The sequence below is a fragment of the Psittacula echo genome (assembly GCF_963264785.1).
Source record: "Psittacula echo genome assembly, chromosome: 11".
In the NCBI taxonomy this organism is placed as follows: Eukaryota; Metazoa; Chordata; class Aves; order Psittaciformes; family Psittacidae; genus Psittacula; species Psittacula echo.
Genome location: NC_137746.1, coordinates 5,763,108 through 5,780,523, shown reverse-complemented (window position 1 = coordinate 5,780,523; position 17,416 = coordinate 5,763,108). Strand labels below are relative to the sequence as shown.

Genomic DNA, 17,416 nt, shown 5'->3' with positions numbered 1-17,416 from the left:
CCTCAGGAAAACCACTGTGCTCTCTTTGCCTGTATCTGTCAATGCTATCTTAGAAAGCTGCTGGCCTCTAGCCATTGTCACCCCTCCTTCTCCCAAATTACAGCTAATACACAGGAGCTCACTGTGAGACAGTGCTTTGCTGTTTTGTTAAACCTAAAGCAAATGCAAACTTAAAACTCAGTTGTGACAAAGGATTTCCTTTTTAGCTTCTATAAATAGTGTCTGATGCTGCAGGTCCCATGGGCATCCTGTAAATTTTCCTAAGGATGTCGTTCTTAAATGACCACACTGTAACCAGTACTTAGTGTGGTCCCTTGGGGTGGTGGAAGTTTAAATATAACTGTTACTCAATGAATGTCTGTGGAATATTAAATTGGGCCTTCTCTATCCCCCTACATGGTTCTAGGCTTCTTCCAAATGTCTGCGTTTCAAAACAGTTGCTCCGTGGGGAAAGGGCTTTTATGACCTTTTTTCTTTCTTTAGATTTTTACAAGGGTCAGGAAAAACTTGATGAAAATTTTATGTGGCTTAAAAAGCTGAGCTTATTAAACTTTAATAAGAAGGTGGCGACAGCTAAAGCTTATTTTTAAAGAGCTTTGAGAGCTTTCATGGAGAGAAGGCTGTACTGTTATGATGAAATAACTTTGTTTAGATGATGATCTTGTTTTTATAGAATCATAGAATCATAGAATAGTTATGGTTGGAAAGGACTTTATGATCATCTAGTTCCAACCCCCCTGCCATGGGCAGGGACACCTCACACTAAACCATGCCACCCAAGGCCTCATCCAACCTGGCCTTGAACACCGCCAAGGATGGAGCATTCACAAACCTCCCTGGGCAACCCATTCCAGTGCCTCACCACCCTCTCAGTAAAGAATTTCTTCCTTATATCCAATCTAAACTTCCCCTGTTTAAGTTTGAACCCGTTACCCCTTGTCCTGTCACTACAGTCCCTGATGAATAGTCCATTCCCAGCATCCTTGTAGGCCCCCTTCAGATACTGGAAGGCTGCTCTGAGGTCTCCACGCAGCCTTCTCTTCTCCAGGCTGAACAGCCCCAACTTTCTCAGCCTGTCTTCATACGGAAGGTGCTCCAGTCCCCTGATCATTCTCATGGCCCTCCTCTGGACTTGTCCCAACAGTTCCGTGTCCTTTTTATGTTGAGGACACCAGAACTGCACACAATGCTCCAAGTGAGGTCTCACGAGAGCAGAGCAGAGGGGGCAGGATCACCTCCTTCGACCTGCTGGTCATGCTCCTTTTGATGCAGCCCAGGATACGGTTGGCTTTCTGGGCTGCGAGCGCACACTGCCGGCTCATGTTCATTTTCTCATTGACCAGCACTCCCAAGTCCTCTGCAGGGCTGCTCTGAATCTCTTCTCTGCCCAACCTGTAGCTGTGCCTGGGATTGCTCTAACCCAGGTGTAGGACCTTGCAGTTGGCATGGTTAAACTTCATCAGGTTGGCATCAGCCCACCTCATAAGCGTGTCAAGGCCCCTCTGGATGGCATCCCTTCCCTCCGGTGTATCAACCGAACCACACAGCTTGGTGTCATCGGCAAACTTGCTGAGGGCGCACTCAATCCCACTGTCCACATCACTGACAAAGATGTTGAACAAGACCGGTCCCAATACTGATCCCTGAGGGACACCACTCGTTACTGGTCTCCAGCCGGACATCGAGCCATTGATCACAACTCTTTGCGTTCAGCCATCCAGCCAGTTCTTTATCCACCAAGTGGTCCACCCATCAAATTGATGTCTCTCCAATTTAGAGACCAGGATGTCATGTGGGACAGTGTCGAAGGCTTTGCACAAGTCCAGGTAGATGACATCAACTGCTCTGCCCCGTCTGTCAGTTCCGTAGTCCCATCATAGAAGGCCACCAAATTGGTCAGGCAGGATTTCCCTTTAGTGAAGCCATGCTGGCTGTCACCAACCACCTCCTTGTTTTTCATGTGCCTTAGCATGTCTTCCAGGAGAATCTGCTCCAAGATCTTGCCAGGCACAGAGGTGAGACTGACTGGTCTGTAATTCCCTGGGTCATCCATTTTCCCCTTCTTGAAAATGGGGGTTATATTTCCCTTCTTCCAGTCATTGGGAACTTCACCTGACTGCCATGATTTTTCAAATATGATGGTCAGTGGCTTAGCAACTTCATTCGCCAGCTCCTTCAGGACCCATGGATGGATTTCGTCAGATCCCATGGACTTGTGTGCGTTTAGGTTTTTAAGATGGTCTTGAACCAGATCCTCTCCTACAGTGGGCCTAGGGTCCTCATTCTTACAGTCCCTGTGTCCGCCTTCCAAGACTTGGGTGGTGTGGTCAGAGCCTTTGCCAGTGAAGACCGAGGCAAAGAAGTCATTAAGAACCTCAGCCTTCTTTTTAAGTTATGTCAAAGCACACTTTAAAAAAAGAAAAAAACACCAAAACCATGCTGTGTTTTGTAGATAGTGCAAGTAGATACTGATATTTCACATCGTTGCTCTTGCAACGCTTCCGCCAGACATATGCAAGTCTTTTGCATGTGATGGTGGCTTTTCCATCAAGATAGTTTTGGGTTTTAAAAGCAAGCATATGCTGTGTGCCTATCCCCTATTGTATGAAAATAGCAAGTTCTGAGCATTTCCAATGTTAGCTTGAAAAAGTATTTGTTAAAATTAGAAAATGGAAGTGGTGTATCTCTTAAATGGAAGAGTACGTAGGCCAGTATGTTTGTTCCAGGATGTGTAATTGAGATTTGCTTAAATTGACCTATTTCTCAAATGTTAAAGTTAGGAAGATATTTCTGCCTTCAGGAAGCAATAACTTCCTCATCCCAAAGCATCCCCTCTGTTTCTGCATTTCCTACATGGGTATTCCTCAGTAGCTGGAACTGAGTATCTGATTTTTTTCAAATCCATGCTCTAAAAATCATAAGAGGTGTTCTTCTGTGGAAACCACAAAAAAAGTGTTTATGTAATTCTAGAATAACAGTGGTACAGTTGGTTGTCCTGGACTTCTGAGGTCCGTGTTTCTCAAATAAAAGCAGCTGCCTTAGTTTCAGTTTCTATGCAGAGAATATGCATAGAAACTGTATGATACAGGGGGTACACCTTATGCAGGATTTGATTTTTTTCAGTTGTATAGAAGGTGGGCAGAAAACCCACACATTTGTTTCAAGTGATATGGGAGGTTTTGGTAAGTACAGTTCACATTCTCAGAAACAGCCCATCTCTTTCAAATGCAGAGTACTTGTTACATGGTGGAGGTGAAAGATTCAATACATAAACTTCCCTTTTTCCAGTCAATGTAAACCAAATCTGATGTCTCGGGTCCTTGAAACAAGAAGACATGAGCTTTGTTCCACTCAGTGCCCTGGGTCTGGGATCTCATGGACCAGTTGGCAAACAGCCATTCTTCCTTGTTTGGGAGCTAGGAATTGCTGTAGGAATGAGCACTTGAATTGCAGAAATGGTTCTTTCCATCCACCAGTGGTGGTCGTAAAAACAGCATAAACAACAAAGAGCTTGGCCTCTGCATTCAGATTGAGGTTCATTTTCAAACCAGTATTCATTTCAGCTTTATTTAAGTCTGTATTGGCTTATTTAGATTTCATGACCCATATTTTTTCCTTTGTGAGATCCTGGTGGTTTCAGGTAATAGCAAGAGAGAAACTAGGTTACACTGAGAGCATCTCTTACGTCTCAGAATAAAATTGGCCTGCTCAGGGGAAAAAAAATAGTAATAATTCAAGCTTCATAAGAGAACCAGGGGTATATTACATACAGCATCCTGAATAAAAAACAGTATGAACAGACTACAATGGAAATCATCAGGATTTCATCAGCTTCAGCTTTTATCTGGGCTGGGTTTGCTCAGTTTTGTCACACAAATGTTGGATCACTTTTGTGGACGTTGATACGGTCTATGACGTTTATGCCCGTGCTTATTGAGTGCATTTGTGAGCTTAGCTGTTGGGTTTTTCCTTCCTGACATCTGTGTGCTTTTGAGTGTGTTTTCTGTCTTCTTGTCTTATGTGTGAAAGCCTTCGGTGTTGGCCTACTGCCGTAGCGTGTATTGCAGTGTTAGTATTGAGCCCAAATAAGTCATTCTAAAGGACAGTAATGAAGCTTGTTTATCAGGGTTAATTTGTGTTCTTTTATTTGTCACTTTACTAGCGTCGTCTTGGAGATGCTGCCAAGAAAGCCATCGGTAAATTGACAACCAGGACAGTAAAGAAAGGTGATAAGGTATAATAATAATATTTCAACATGGTAAATTTGAGCATCATGTTTAATTTTTACTAGGGGAAACAATCTGTTTTTCCTTTCTGCTTCTGATTTATGACCTTGCCTTCCTTGTTGGAGGCTTACTTTGTCCTGTGGTATTTTGTTTAACTCTTAGTATCAATGTATGCTGTTAAGTCTGTACATTTCAAAGATGTTTTTCTTGCTTAAATACTACTTGCACTCCATCTGGCAACTGTGACAGTGGTTTTGTGTGCTGGCTGGCTGGAGGTTTTGCTGGTAGGAGTACAGAGGGCTAGCATTGTTTATGTGGAATTCTGTAAGGTTAGAATCATTCCATATGCAAGTTGTGTAAAGTAAATATAAGTTTAAAAGACTGGTAATTAAGGGCAATCTCTTATGTAAAATATGAATAATATTATTATAATAATCTGAGGGGGAGCATAAACAGGTATTTCATTAAAGACAGTAAATGCTAGTCCAGTAATATTTCTTGCCAGTATAAGTATATATAAATTAACATAGATGGTGTGTTAAGGCCTAAATTTTTTCCACTTTTAGGAGCACTACTGTCTTTGATTCTTAAAGGAAAAAAGTCACTTAATCTTTCTTAATTTTTGCTCTTTAATTTGCCAAAGGCAAGGGAATTCTGGCTATGATTTGATTTTTTTAAGAGAAAACTATTTCCTTGGACTTTTTCAGTGTGATTTGGTTTTATCTTTATCAATGGTATCAGCAATAGTGTTAATAAAGATAAGAATCTTTTTATCTTCATCAGGAAGTGGTGGTAAAATTTATTTCCAGAGAGGAGGCAGAATAAATGTCTTTGCTCTCTTTCCCCTCCCTATGTAGTTTTATTTCAAGGCACTAAATCCTTTTGTGGTTATGGGAGTACATAGAGATATGGGGAACCTTCACAAACTAAAATTAAAGATGCTGTCATTTGACAGCATAAATTCACAACTGTCAAGTGACGTGCAGGTTGCAGTACAGGCAGCATGAGGTGCACACTCAGGTGAACAGAGAGTAGGAGAAAACCTGTCCATCAGAGCAACCCACTGGGATTCTCTGCATTCAGCACCAACTGATGCTGACCAGGTAGTGGCTGTTTTGCTGAGGTTCCTGACTGTAGCTTCCTCATAGATTGCTGGCATCAAAAAGAATAGAAAAAGAATAATAAACTTGAACTAAGAGAAGGCACAGTCTGTTTGATGTCACAGGCCCAAACATTTTAAATCTATATTGCTGATGCCATACCTACATCCAAATGAAAGCTGCCCTTTTTCATTAGCCACTTTTAAATTCTGATGTTTATAATAATAAAATAAATCATAACTTGGAAATCAGGAAGGAGAGGAGCCAGTCAGTGATCCCCATCTTCATGTCTGGATAATAACTATGATAATTCTGTAAGTATGCAGCAGACAAAAATATGGGACTACTCTGAAATAAGTAAAATGTGCTGTTTCTGGCTATAAAAGAGAATTCCAGGATTCTTGTCCTGGAAAAAAACAAAACAGAACAGACTGAGTAAAATAGAAGTTTAGCTCCAAGCTAAAGTAAAGGCTCTAGGAAAATTGCCACTATATTTTATAGCAATCCAGCTTAGTATTAGAATCATCTTAGGCCTCAGCTTATGCTTCAAATAATCATGTACCAACTCCACATGAGGAAAGAGTTTTGAATGTACGAGTTATATTCCAGCATAACTTAAAAAAAGTAATAGCCCAGTCGTTCTTCTGTATCTTCATAGTAACAGCCACTTGGCACAATGGAGGTCATATGCTATTCACAATTACTTTTACATTTGTCGTAGCCTCAACTCTTGACTTGAAATTTCATTCTATTCATTTTAGGAAACAGACCCAGACTTTGATCATTGTGCTGTCTGCATTGAGAGTTACAAGCAGAACGATGTTGTTCGCATTTTACCATGCAAGTAAGCTAGTAAAGTTGCTTTGTTTGGAAACTATTCTTTCTTTGTGCTCCTTTGATTGATTTCATGTAATATTTCATATGTATTATGGTTTACAGACACAACTGTTAGAAGTTTCCGGTCCTAGTAACACCCACTTTATTTTAGACTATGATAGTAGAAGGTATGAAGGTGTTAATTTGGCACTGTTATGACCATAGAGATTAAACAAAAGTTCATGATTTTGAAGATGGGCAGTTGGGGCGTATCAGCAATGGAACTATTAAGATTGTAAGGGGGAGGTGGGCGAGTGGTGCAGATTTAAGGACTGGTCAGACCCAAAAACCTGAAGTATAATGAACCGGGTACAGCTGCAGCATTCTGCACAGTAGATATGCAACACTGGCTGCTGGTTTCTGAAACAGTGTAGGAAACAGAAATGCAGTCTTTCCAACCTTCATACCTCCTCTGACATCAATCAGCCACTGTGCTGTCATCTCTTTGATCTCTTTGGTGCAGTCTGTTCTTCACTTGTGCCTGAAGATTTGTATTTGCTGCATTGGTGCTCAAAATTTAACAACTTCCTTCTTTTATGCCATTCTCTTGACACTTAAAGGTTTTCATTTTGTTTACATTCCACTTCCATTCTTGAGTTGTTTCAAGATACTTGCTGTTTGAAAGATGCTTTTAAGTACTTTTCCATAAGGTGGTTTTGGTGAATTGGTACATTTTGGTAGCCTTAAGGATTAGCAAGGACATCTTTCCCTTGTATTGTGAAATGCAAAGATTCCTCCTTATCTCCAGACACAAAAAACACATTATGATGTATATATGCAGCCAAGATCCAGTAATTTAGCCTGTGCTTTGTATATAGTGCTCTGTATGATACTCTAGAAGCAACAGTGTCATGGTGTTGGAGTCAATTTCAGTCACGCAGCAGCACTTAAGAGCTCATTATTGGTCTTCGAAGTCCTCCTGCAGGCTGCTCTGAATAGCTGGAATATTTTTCTTCTAATGCATGATGAATTTCTAACATCATAAAGGGAAAACAGTATTATATCTTACTGATGTAAATGTGTGCATTCTACTTGTGAAGCCAGAATTTTAATTTAGTTTACTTTATCTTCTTTATCTCTTAGACTTGGGAAGCAGTGACCTGTTTTAGATTCCTGGTGCTGTTGTTAATACACTGTACAAATGTTTGTTTAGATATTTCCATTAAAGTATTTGGGATTAGAAGAATTTGGTCTTACATAAAGATTTGGTCATGCAGATGTCTGTGCATTTCTTTTTTTACATTTCTATCATTTTTATTCAAAGATGATGTCCTCTTGCCCTAAAAAATGTACTCCCAAGTGTTAACTAAAGATCCCAGTTATGTTCTGTATTGGAATCTCAAGTACCTCTTGCATCTGTGAATTGAGCCCTAGTCTTTGATTTGTTACATAGAAGATTACTTTGAAGTTAGAGGAGGAACTTCTGGAAACTGCACACCAGTTTTGGACCACTAAGATGATGGTTTGATAAAGTGTCTCTTAAAAAAAAATCTTTACTTGTGTAGTTCAGGGTGGCTCAAGGATGTGGAATGGAGGTTCACAAACCCCACTTCTCTGTGCCTTTCTCTCGATACTGAACTGAGGTCAGAGAGATGTCCTTGCCAACAAATAGAGAATGAGTCTTCATCTGATTGGAAAGCATCTTCTCTCACTAAGCATAAGGCAGATTTGGGACTAAAAGTCAGCTTCCTTAAACAACTGCCAGTGTCCAAGCAATGGCTCTGTTGCTGGTATCAGCAGATACGATGCAGATCATTTAACCAAGATGATAATTGATTTTTTTTTTATTCTTTTTATTTTTTAATTTAAAAAAATCAAACTCAGTTTCCTTCAGACAACTTTGAGGCACAGTCCTGCAGATAGGAAGCTCCCTGCTCTCAGGGATAGTTACAGGTGCTTCAGGGAGCTGGATGAAGGTGCATCCGACTGCCATCTTAGCGCAATTTCCCATATAAAGGAGATATCAAGGCTCTTGTGTATATTTTCTGTTCTGTTTTTCACAAGAATATAAGGTCAGTGGAGGCTCAGGTTCCATGCCTGCTGAAGGCCGTATGACAACTTTCATGTTCACTTTCTACTTCTTTTTTTAAATCTCACTTTTCATCTGCTGCAGCTCAGGTTTGAGTTGAGTGCAAAACCACTTTGCCTAGGCAGAAACATTGAAGTGGATATGCTCCACAAGACGTTATATTTGTTAAAGAAGAGCCAAACAGTACCTGCAGAGGTGAGCTGGTGAGATGCTTCTCTCAGAATCTTGTTTTGGAGGTTTAATCCCTTTCTACTTCCTGATACTTTAGCCTCTCATTGTAGTGCAAAAGGCAATGGTAGTTTAAAATGGAAAAGAAAAAAAATAGACAATCTCAAGCCAAACGAGACATTTCAAGAAGACCATGGAGAAAATGGCTTGTCCAACAGGAGGCAAATGAAAGGCTTGAAGTTTTTCTTACTGTGCCTGTTGAGGAAGCTATAATCATTACACAGTAGGAGTCACTGACATATGACATCCTTGCTGCTTTCATCAATTTAGAAGTAGCATTTCCCTTTGGTACCACAACTGTTCTCTGCAGTTAAGTGTGGTCTGCCACTCAGTGCCTCAGCAGAGAGGAGTCTGATCTGGGCAGGGACACAGCAGGCAAAACCTACCAGAAGCTGGGCAACTTGCACCTCATTCTATAGTGAAACAAAATGTTTGTGATGTAAAGTTTTGTGGCAGGTGGAGAATTGTGGCCAACTTAAAAATAAAGTGAAAATGGTTGCAGATAATGCATTGAACTTTTATCATTCATTTTGTGCTTCAGAGAAATATGTTCAGTACCAGCAGCCTATGGACATACCTACAGCTTTTGGTGCACAGAGGCTACCATCTGTCTCAGGCTTAGAAGCCTGAGGAGCAGCTCTGTCTTTTGTGAATATCATTATGTAAGTTGAAAATGAGTAAGCAAATGTTAGAAGGATTCTAGCAAAAGGCAAACCTCATGGACAATTTCCTTTATTCGGATATTTCTACACCATCACACCACTATGTCTAGTTGATGAATGGGCACTGGGTGAAAAGTGATCAGGAGAGGGTGCTGTGAAGGACTTGTAAGAGATGAGGGAAGGGGAGAGCAAAGTGACTGCTTAGAGAAAAGCAGACAGTGACATTTGGAAAGGGTAGAAAGATGACCTGGAAATGAAGGAATTTACCAGGTAGGGAGAGAATTAAAGGAGCAATGAATACACTAAAATAAATGATTTTCGAACCTAGTTCTTTAATAATTCCTTTACTGGCATAGAAGGAGGAAGTGAGAAAAGTGACTAAGCCAGATCATCTGTTGATTCTGTGCTGCTGCAAATAGCTGCCTTTTGTTTTTAGGAAGCAAATTAACACAATATCTCAATGCCATCCTTACTGCAGTGTCTCTGCACAAGCACCGTTTTCTCTGCTACCTGCTTCTGAGGGCAGTCTCTCATTTCCCCCAGCAATACTGTATTTGTCGAAAGCACTGAGGCAGCTCTCCCCTAGTATTGTCTGTTGGGGGCACACATGTGGTGGGTGCCTTCCTCCCCACCACAGCAGGCCAAGCATCTCTTCTCAGCTGTGCTAAGTGTGATGGGCAGCCTGCTGCAGGGCAGGAAGGACCTGTGTGCTGCTGGGAGGTTTGTACCCCAGGGCAAGGGGAGCAGTTGCCTTCAGCAATAACCAAAGATGCTACTTCGCAGCAGCACATTGATCCCCTTTGGCGGTATGCTGCGCTGGGAGCAGGGAAGTCTAGTGAGCTCTTGGGAAATAGCAGTTGTGAGCTCATTCAAACCCTTCTCTTTGTGTGATATGCTAATTCAGAGGCATTACACCACCAAAAGAGATTTCTAAATCACTTTTTCTTTGTGAAATGCTGCAAAGAAGCTGTGTTGTACAACAGTCAGGATTATGGTATTTATTACAAGCTTGAGGGCAACTGGCTGGGGTACGCTGGCACAGTGGAAAAATACCTGCAGGTCACCCATTTGGAGTTATGCCTGCATGGGAGACTTTTTCAGTGCTACTAGCCTGGCTGCTGGCCATGCTTCCTCTAGCCCTGAGGCTGGAGAAGCAGCAAAAGCTGTGTTGCACTTCACTCCTTGGTATGTGGCTTTTTGGGGACTGTCATCAGCTGCTGTGACCTAGACCATCTTGCTAGGATCTCTTCAGATTGATGGTCTTGTAAGGCAAGTGACAAATAAAAACATGGAGAAGGTTTATGATGGAGAATGCAAGGGCTTACTTTGTCAGACTGAGGTTTAAAAATAATTCATGTGTTTACTGTCTATATTCCTGTATAACTTCTCCTTAACTCTTTCAAGCAGAGATATCCAGGCAGACCCTGAGCCACAATGATGGTATCAGCAAGCTTTTTAAGGAGTAGATAAACGGCATAAGTAGTAGGCAGAGCCATGCTCTTCTACATCAATAAATAACCTTTGGAGAACTGCACTCTTTTGGAATTAATAAATATTCTTGAAGGTTTAGGAACTAAAAGCAAAGAATGAAGAGGTCACAAAATAGTTGCGCTGTTTTGGTGCATTTGAACTCTATCAAACTGCTAATGACTCTTTAGAGTAACTCATAGTATTTAGTGGATGCATGTTGTCATCCATATCAGTTGCCTGCTTCACTCGATCAGAGTGCTTCTACAGCACTGATTAGCCGATAATATATTAAAACTGGTTTCATACTTCTGTGGAGTCTTCATGTCTGCTGTTTCCCAAAATATTAGATTTTCATGTTTATCCTACTCTACAAAAACAGACTTCAGAGACTTAATAAGAAACATAAGCAACTAAAAGCCATGATTTGCCTAACATAGAAAAACAACATCTCTATATGTTTCAGGAGATTTCAATCCATTTTCTGCCACCCAGGATTTCTGCATAGTTTCCTCTAGCTTTGTGAGTAATAAAGGGAATGCAGTAAGACCTAATAACAATAAAAGGAGTCTGTGTTTTGTGCAATTATTAGAACAGTAATCACTGTACATATCCTGTTTTTCATGATTGCTATATTGCTAAAAGCGACACACCAGTGAAGTGACTGAGATCCTCTTAAGTTTCTGTTCCTGCAATATCTGGGTTATAGATAAGCAAAGTTCTCTTGCTCCCTGTCCATCTTCTGTTGACTGTAAGTCTATGCAGCTTTAGTTAGTACAGGTAGGATATATAGTTGTAGCTGACTGGAGCCTAGTATGTTGCTATATTTTAGTCCCTCCATCAGTCTTATGAGCCACAGACAAAACATAATTATATACCGTCTTTTCCATGTTTGTTAGCAATTTTAGGAGTCTTTCTCTTGGGCCTTTTTCCAGAGATTTGAAAGAGAATTATCTGGTAATATGCCTCATTTGGTCTCTGGTTTTGAAATCCAAAGGGGTAGGGAGCAAAGAAGTCTCTGACCCCATGAGGAGTTTACTGAGGCATAGAGCAGCAAGTATAATCTGAGAAGGGAGGGGACAGAGTATCTCAACTTTATGCTGCCTTGGGGGCATGCACGATCTTACAGACCATGCTCGTGCCTCAAATAGATGGCAAGAACTGCTTGTTCTGCCACTGCCCCTTGCCTGCTGGTTTCAGAGCACAGCTCTTCACTGGCTAAGCAGCCCTTGTAATTGCTGATCTTTGTCATGATCACCAGGCTGTTCTGTTTGGGTGTGCCTGCTCTTGCTGGCTTTTTGCTTTGCAGTCATTGCCACTGGAAATGAAAGATCTGGGTTCTTATTGTAGGCAGTAGTCAGACTAGGTTATGAGTCGTTGCTAAAGCTGTATTGTGTAGAAAGTCCAGTTACAGCCATTTCTGCTATGAATATGCTCTGATAAGTTCTTTGCCTTTTCAAAAGCCAAGAAGCCTCTCTGGGGTTCAGCTGTAACAATTATTTTTCTCCTTTCTAGTAGCTGCTGCAGTGCTGTGTTTCAGCTTTAGTCTGAGAACAATGCTGATAACAACACACTGATGTTTTAGTTGTTGCTCAGTGATGCATACTCTGATCAGGGACTGTTCAGTCTCTCATGCTCTGCCAGTGAGGAGGGGCACAAGAAGCTGGGAGGAAACAGAGACAGGACACCTGACCCAAACTAGTCAAAGGGGTATTACATACCACAGCACATCATGCCCAGTATAGAAACTGTGGGGAGTCACCTGGAAGGTCCAGATCACTGCTTGGGTCGAGCTGGGTATCAGTCGGTGGGTGGTGAGCGATTGCATTGTGCATCACTGCTGTTTATTGAGGTGTTTTTTTTCCTTCCCTTTTTAGTTTTATATTCTCTCGCCTTGTTACTTCTCTTATCGTTATCATTATTAGTAGTAGTAGTAGGTTTATATTATATTTTAGTTACCGGACTGTTCTTATCTCAAGCCGTGGGGTTTACATTCCTTCCATTCTCCTCTCCATCCCACCTGGGGTGGGGGGAAAAGGGAAAGTGAGTTAGCGGCTGCATGGTTCTGAGTTACTGGCTGGGCTTAAACCACAACAAAGCCATTTCCTTTAATTCCCTTATTTTAGATATGTTGTTTTGGTCTCTGCATAATACTTCCTTGTTGTATTGGTTTATATCAATCCCCATACTGTTATATTTTTATTTGTGTATGTGACTTAAGATTTTGTATTTAATGTAGGTGGCTGTTCAGACTGTTCTCAATCACAGAGTTCACTGCTATGCGAGTAGAAACCCAGTTTGCCTTTTCATCCTTGAAGGATTCTTCTTTTTTTGTTTGTGGTGGTTTTTTTGTGTTTCTCATGACCGTTATATGATGATGGATGTGTTTTCCTTCCTGGAATCAAGAAATATTGGTCATAGGGAAAGCTTTCTTTTTATTTAAATGTGATAATTATAAAAGCCCTTTCTAAATCAAACATAAATGTGCTTGGATTGGTTGCACTGACTTTTGAATAAAATTAACTGCTGGTCAACCTATGCTCTTCCTGTCCAATTTATGGCCAGGTTCTACATAGAAATTGAGTGAAAACTTTACGTAAGGTTATAGTGGGGACTTTGTTACCCTAGTTATTTTGCCCATGTGCATACTCATATCTGCAATAAAAGGAGAGGTGAAGAATCCTCCTTTTAAGTGTTTTTCTTTGTAGTTGAACTATTAGTAAAGAGTGGCAACAACAAGCAAGAGGTTTTGATTTTATTTTTTTTCTTCTTGCTATCAGCACAGAATACTGACAATTCTAGAATTTGTTCTGCTGCCTGAGTTCAAAGAGCAGCTATCTAAAGGTTTGTTAAAATAATTCCCATTATGTGAAATAGAATTGTTTGCGAATTATTTGTGTGCTTGTCTTGTTCTTCTAGGCATGTTTTCCACAAAGCCTGTGTGGATCCATGGCTTAGCGAGCACTGTACATGTCCAATGTGTAAACTGAACATTTTGAAGGCCCTGGGAATTGTGGTAAGTTGCACTGTTATATTGTGAATGAACTGGTTTTGCAATTAATAACAACATACCTGGATTTTGTACAGTAGGATTTGGTGCATGTCATCATTGCTCACAGTGGTAAACCATACCGGCATAGGCTATGATACAAGCGTATTTGTGTCCCTTTCTTGAGCCTTAATCCTTTTATCTGCTTCTTCCTCCACTTCTTTAAGATGGAATGAAGTAGCAACTTCAGATAGAAGTTGCTAATTCATGTTTTTCTCTCTTGTGTGATCTGAGGACAGCCACAGTGGCTGAATAAAGTGTGTGTGTGTGGTTTTACTCCATTTATAGGTTTGCTACATGTAGAAAATTCACCGTTGTAATCTGGAATTGCTTTTATCCCTCCAGCCAAACGTGCCATGTACAGATAACGTAGCCTTTGACATGGAAAGGCTCACCAGAGGCCAGCCAGCAAGCAGGCGATCAGCACTAGGTGATTTTGCCAATGACAGCTCTCTCAGCCTGGAGCCCCTGCGCACCTCTGGGATGTCACAGCTTCCACAGGATGGGGAGCTAACGCCAAGGTCAGGAGAGATCAACATTGCTGTGACAAGTAAGTTTTCTTTGGCTTCCAGTACTCTTCTATGGTTTCCGTGGTATGTGGCACTTGCTCTGCTGTAGCTCTGTGCTGCAGGGCCGTGGTGAAAGATTTTCCTGCAGGAACAAAGGTGACCTCAGTGTCTCTGTACGAGGCGTATGCTCCGTATTGAAACTGATAACTCTAGGTATGACAGTGCCAACACTTCCATTATTAATGGTATATCCATTTAGATCTGCATGCAAAGAACACTGGATGACCTAAAATGGCAACAAAATGACCCTCTTGAATTTGGTAACCAGTATGAGAAGCTGAGTTGCCAAAACCATTATTTACCCTTTCAGAATATTTAACATGCCATAATTTATACAAATATAAATATTTTAGCTGCTTGCTATTTCTGCAGAGATTTTTTCCCCTGAGAACATTACTACTGGGATTTTGATGTCTCTTAGCAGATGTTTTTTGTCCCAAAAATTGTGAATTAAAAAGAAGTATTTGATGTATCAACATTTGAGTATTGTCCAAGTGGTTATGATGTCAGAAAACTGTTCCTGCACTGCTTGCAAGCTCTCATCCATAAGAACAGCATGGGAAATTTCCACTCACTGGATTTTACCTAGGGTTTTCAATGTATGATAGCACTACAGTGAATACAATGTCTGAAATTGCATAATTTTTCCATATGCTCTAGAGTCTCAATTTGATGCATGAATGGTTGGCTTTCTGTCTGAATTGCAATAATAGAATGCATGCAGGACAACAGTCTAATTTCCTCCTTGTATTTTGCTGATGTGCATCTATGATCTGGATTTTGAACTTAGTAACACTGTTTGCCACTGATATATGCATAAGAGGCAGTGTAACTGATGCAGTCCATTGGAGTGTTTCTTTAGAGGCTGCAGTAAAATAAATGTCTTGTTTAAAAAATCTCATCTTATAAAACACATAGTCTGTATCCAGACGTGTCTTGATCTGAGAAAGAAAAATCCACATATAAAATCTAGGTACTTTACAAAGCAAATAAGTCACTTTGTCATGCAGTGTTCGACATTTGATTCATCTTGTATTCAGCTCTGTTGAACAGAGAGCAAATCTGTTGGTGTGCTGCTTTCCTTGCCATGAATGGGGAAACTCTGTAGTTTAACTGAAACTTTTCACTGATTGGTTTTACAGAAGGTATTTTCACTCTCTGTTCCCAACTGTAGCACTGCTCTTGCACAGATGGGATGCCAAGGATAAAACAAGAAATAATCAGCAACAGTTCATTCTGACAATGTTTATAAAATAAGGCTTTAGGAAAGGCTGTTCAAATGTTTGGATTTTATGGGTGACACATGCATTCTTTGATGCATGCGAGTTAAACCAAAAGCTATATTCAACAAACATCTTTGTATTCTGAACTATTGCGAAGTGCCAAATTGAACTTTGAATAGTGAACATTCTATAATAGCCTGCTTTATGCTACTTTTTATTTTTTCAGCGTGTCTGCATGTATGCGCTAATGTTAAAATTACTTTCCCATGTTGTATTCCTGTCTATTTAATGGAACGCTCTACTGATGTTTTACTATTGGACAAGCCATCCTATTTTTTGTTGGTTTTTAAAATAACGCTATAGCATTTATTTGGGGGGGGGGAAGACACAAATTAAGTGTGAAACTGTACTGGGTGTGCTTATGTGAAGATCCACATTTCAGCTAATCTAAACCAACCCTGACAATCTTCTTTCTAACTTGGGGGCAGACAGAGCTTTCATTACATTTCCCCTTGTTCCTGCATTTCACTTTACATTAAGTAATTTTTCTTTGTCACTAACCCTTGGGATCAGCCAGGAAATGTTGTGCCATGCTTTTTTCCACACCTTTCTCCACTTCTTCTTTGCTAGCCTTCTCCAGTCAGTAACTCTGTGGCTAACCTCCTTCTGCTTCACCTCCTGGTGCCAGTCATGGCTTAGAAGCCTCTTGCCTTCCGCCAGTGGTGTTTGAGGGGAATATTGGCATCGCTTTGACATAAGCCTTCTTCCACGAGTGATTTCCTCCCTTTCCTTTGTCAACAGAAGAATGGTTTATTATTGCCAGTTTTGGCCTCCTCAGTGCCCTTACACTCTGCTACATGATCATCAAAGCCACAGCTAGCTTGAATGCTAATGAGTAAGTAAAAATTCAGATGTTTCTATATATTTCTGGTGGGTGGGTGTCATGGAAACATTGGGAACAAATACCAAGGAATAGGAAAAACATAGTTTTCAAAGAATCAAATGCCTTTTCTGCATTTCTCTGATGTAAGTCTCTCTCTTAACAGTAGGTTCCAAGATAACATTTAAATCTCTCTTAATTTGTATTTAGCTGTATTGTCGAGGAAAATCTTCCTAAGTAGAGACACGGAACAGGGAAAAGAGAGAATATTTATATTTAGGTTCTGATCAATGATCTAGGTAAACATTAGATTTCTGCCATTATATATCCATGTTCAAGATTCACCTGGCAGAACCAAAATTACTCCTGTCAGTTACCTTTGGCAATCATAGTCAAATTTCATATTAAGTAAAAATAAAAATCTGCATCCCTAGTTGGCACCCACTCAGCAAAGAATAAAGGTATTTAAATAGAAAAATACCTTGCTGCTTTCAGGAGAGGGAGATACAAAAGTGCCGAATACACTACTGTTTCTTCTCTCTTAAGTGAAGGTAGCAGACCAGCCTTCTGAGCTCTCACTGTAGTATGCTTAAGAATTACAGTCAAAGGAGTGCTTAAAGGAATCCATGCTTTCTTAATTCTTATAGACACCCCAGTGCCTCCCTTCAGATAGGCTGGGCAAGAAATGACGCTAGCACCTGAGTTTCACTCTTTTTTATAGTTCTGTGTAGGCAATTATAAATCAATTCTGCAGATCTATTAACTGGGTACATCTGGTGTATGGAACATCTGGGCTCGTGATACATATTTAATCATTATCTGTTTGGGGAGGGGAAGTGTCAAAATCTTTCTTTGTCTCAGGACGTCTTGATGCTTTCCATTAATGTGTTGATCTCTTACCAAAATTGGGCTGAGATTCAAAGGCATTCTCCTGCACAGCCTGGAAATGTAGCATTATAAGCATGATTTTTTAATTATATCTTTTTAGATGAGAAGTGCTTTTTTTTACTTTTATTGCTGCCTGGAAAGTATAAGGTGTCCTTCTCAATAAGATGGAAACATGGCTAATAGTCTCCAGTGTAAAATTTTAGACAGCTTTAAGCTCAT

The 17,416-nt window shown here is 40.4% G+C and overlaps 1 protein-coding gene across 2 annotated transcripts in view; it reads left to right on the top strand.

The window, feature by feature from the left end:
* RNF130 (ring finger protein 130) overlaps nucleotides 1-17,416 on the top strand; it is a 44,249-nt gene that overhangs the window by 24,877 nt on the left and 1,956 nt on the right. Inside the window, exons 4-8 of one of the 2 annotated variants that reach the window (XR_013957815.1) lie at nucleotides 4,163-4,234; nucleotides 6,088-6,170; nucleotides 13,508-13,604; nucleotides 13,983-14,187; nucleotides 16,060-16,324. Coding sequence is in view for 1 of the 2 variants with exons in the window: in XM_080627368.1 (XP_080483494.1) it covers nucleotides 4,163-4,234; nucleotides 6,088-6,170; nucleotides 13,508-13,604; nucleotides 13,983-14,187; nucleotides 16,231-16,324 (551 nt within the window). In the remaining variant the exon portion in view is untranslated. The remainder of the gene's footprint in view (nucleotides 1-4,162; nucleotides 4,235-6,087; nucleotides 6,171-13,507; nucleotides 13,605-13,982; nucleotides 14,188-16,059; nucleotides 16,325-17,416) is intronic. The other variant, XM_080627368.1, reaches the window with a different exon arrangement.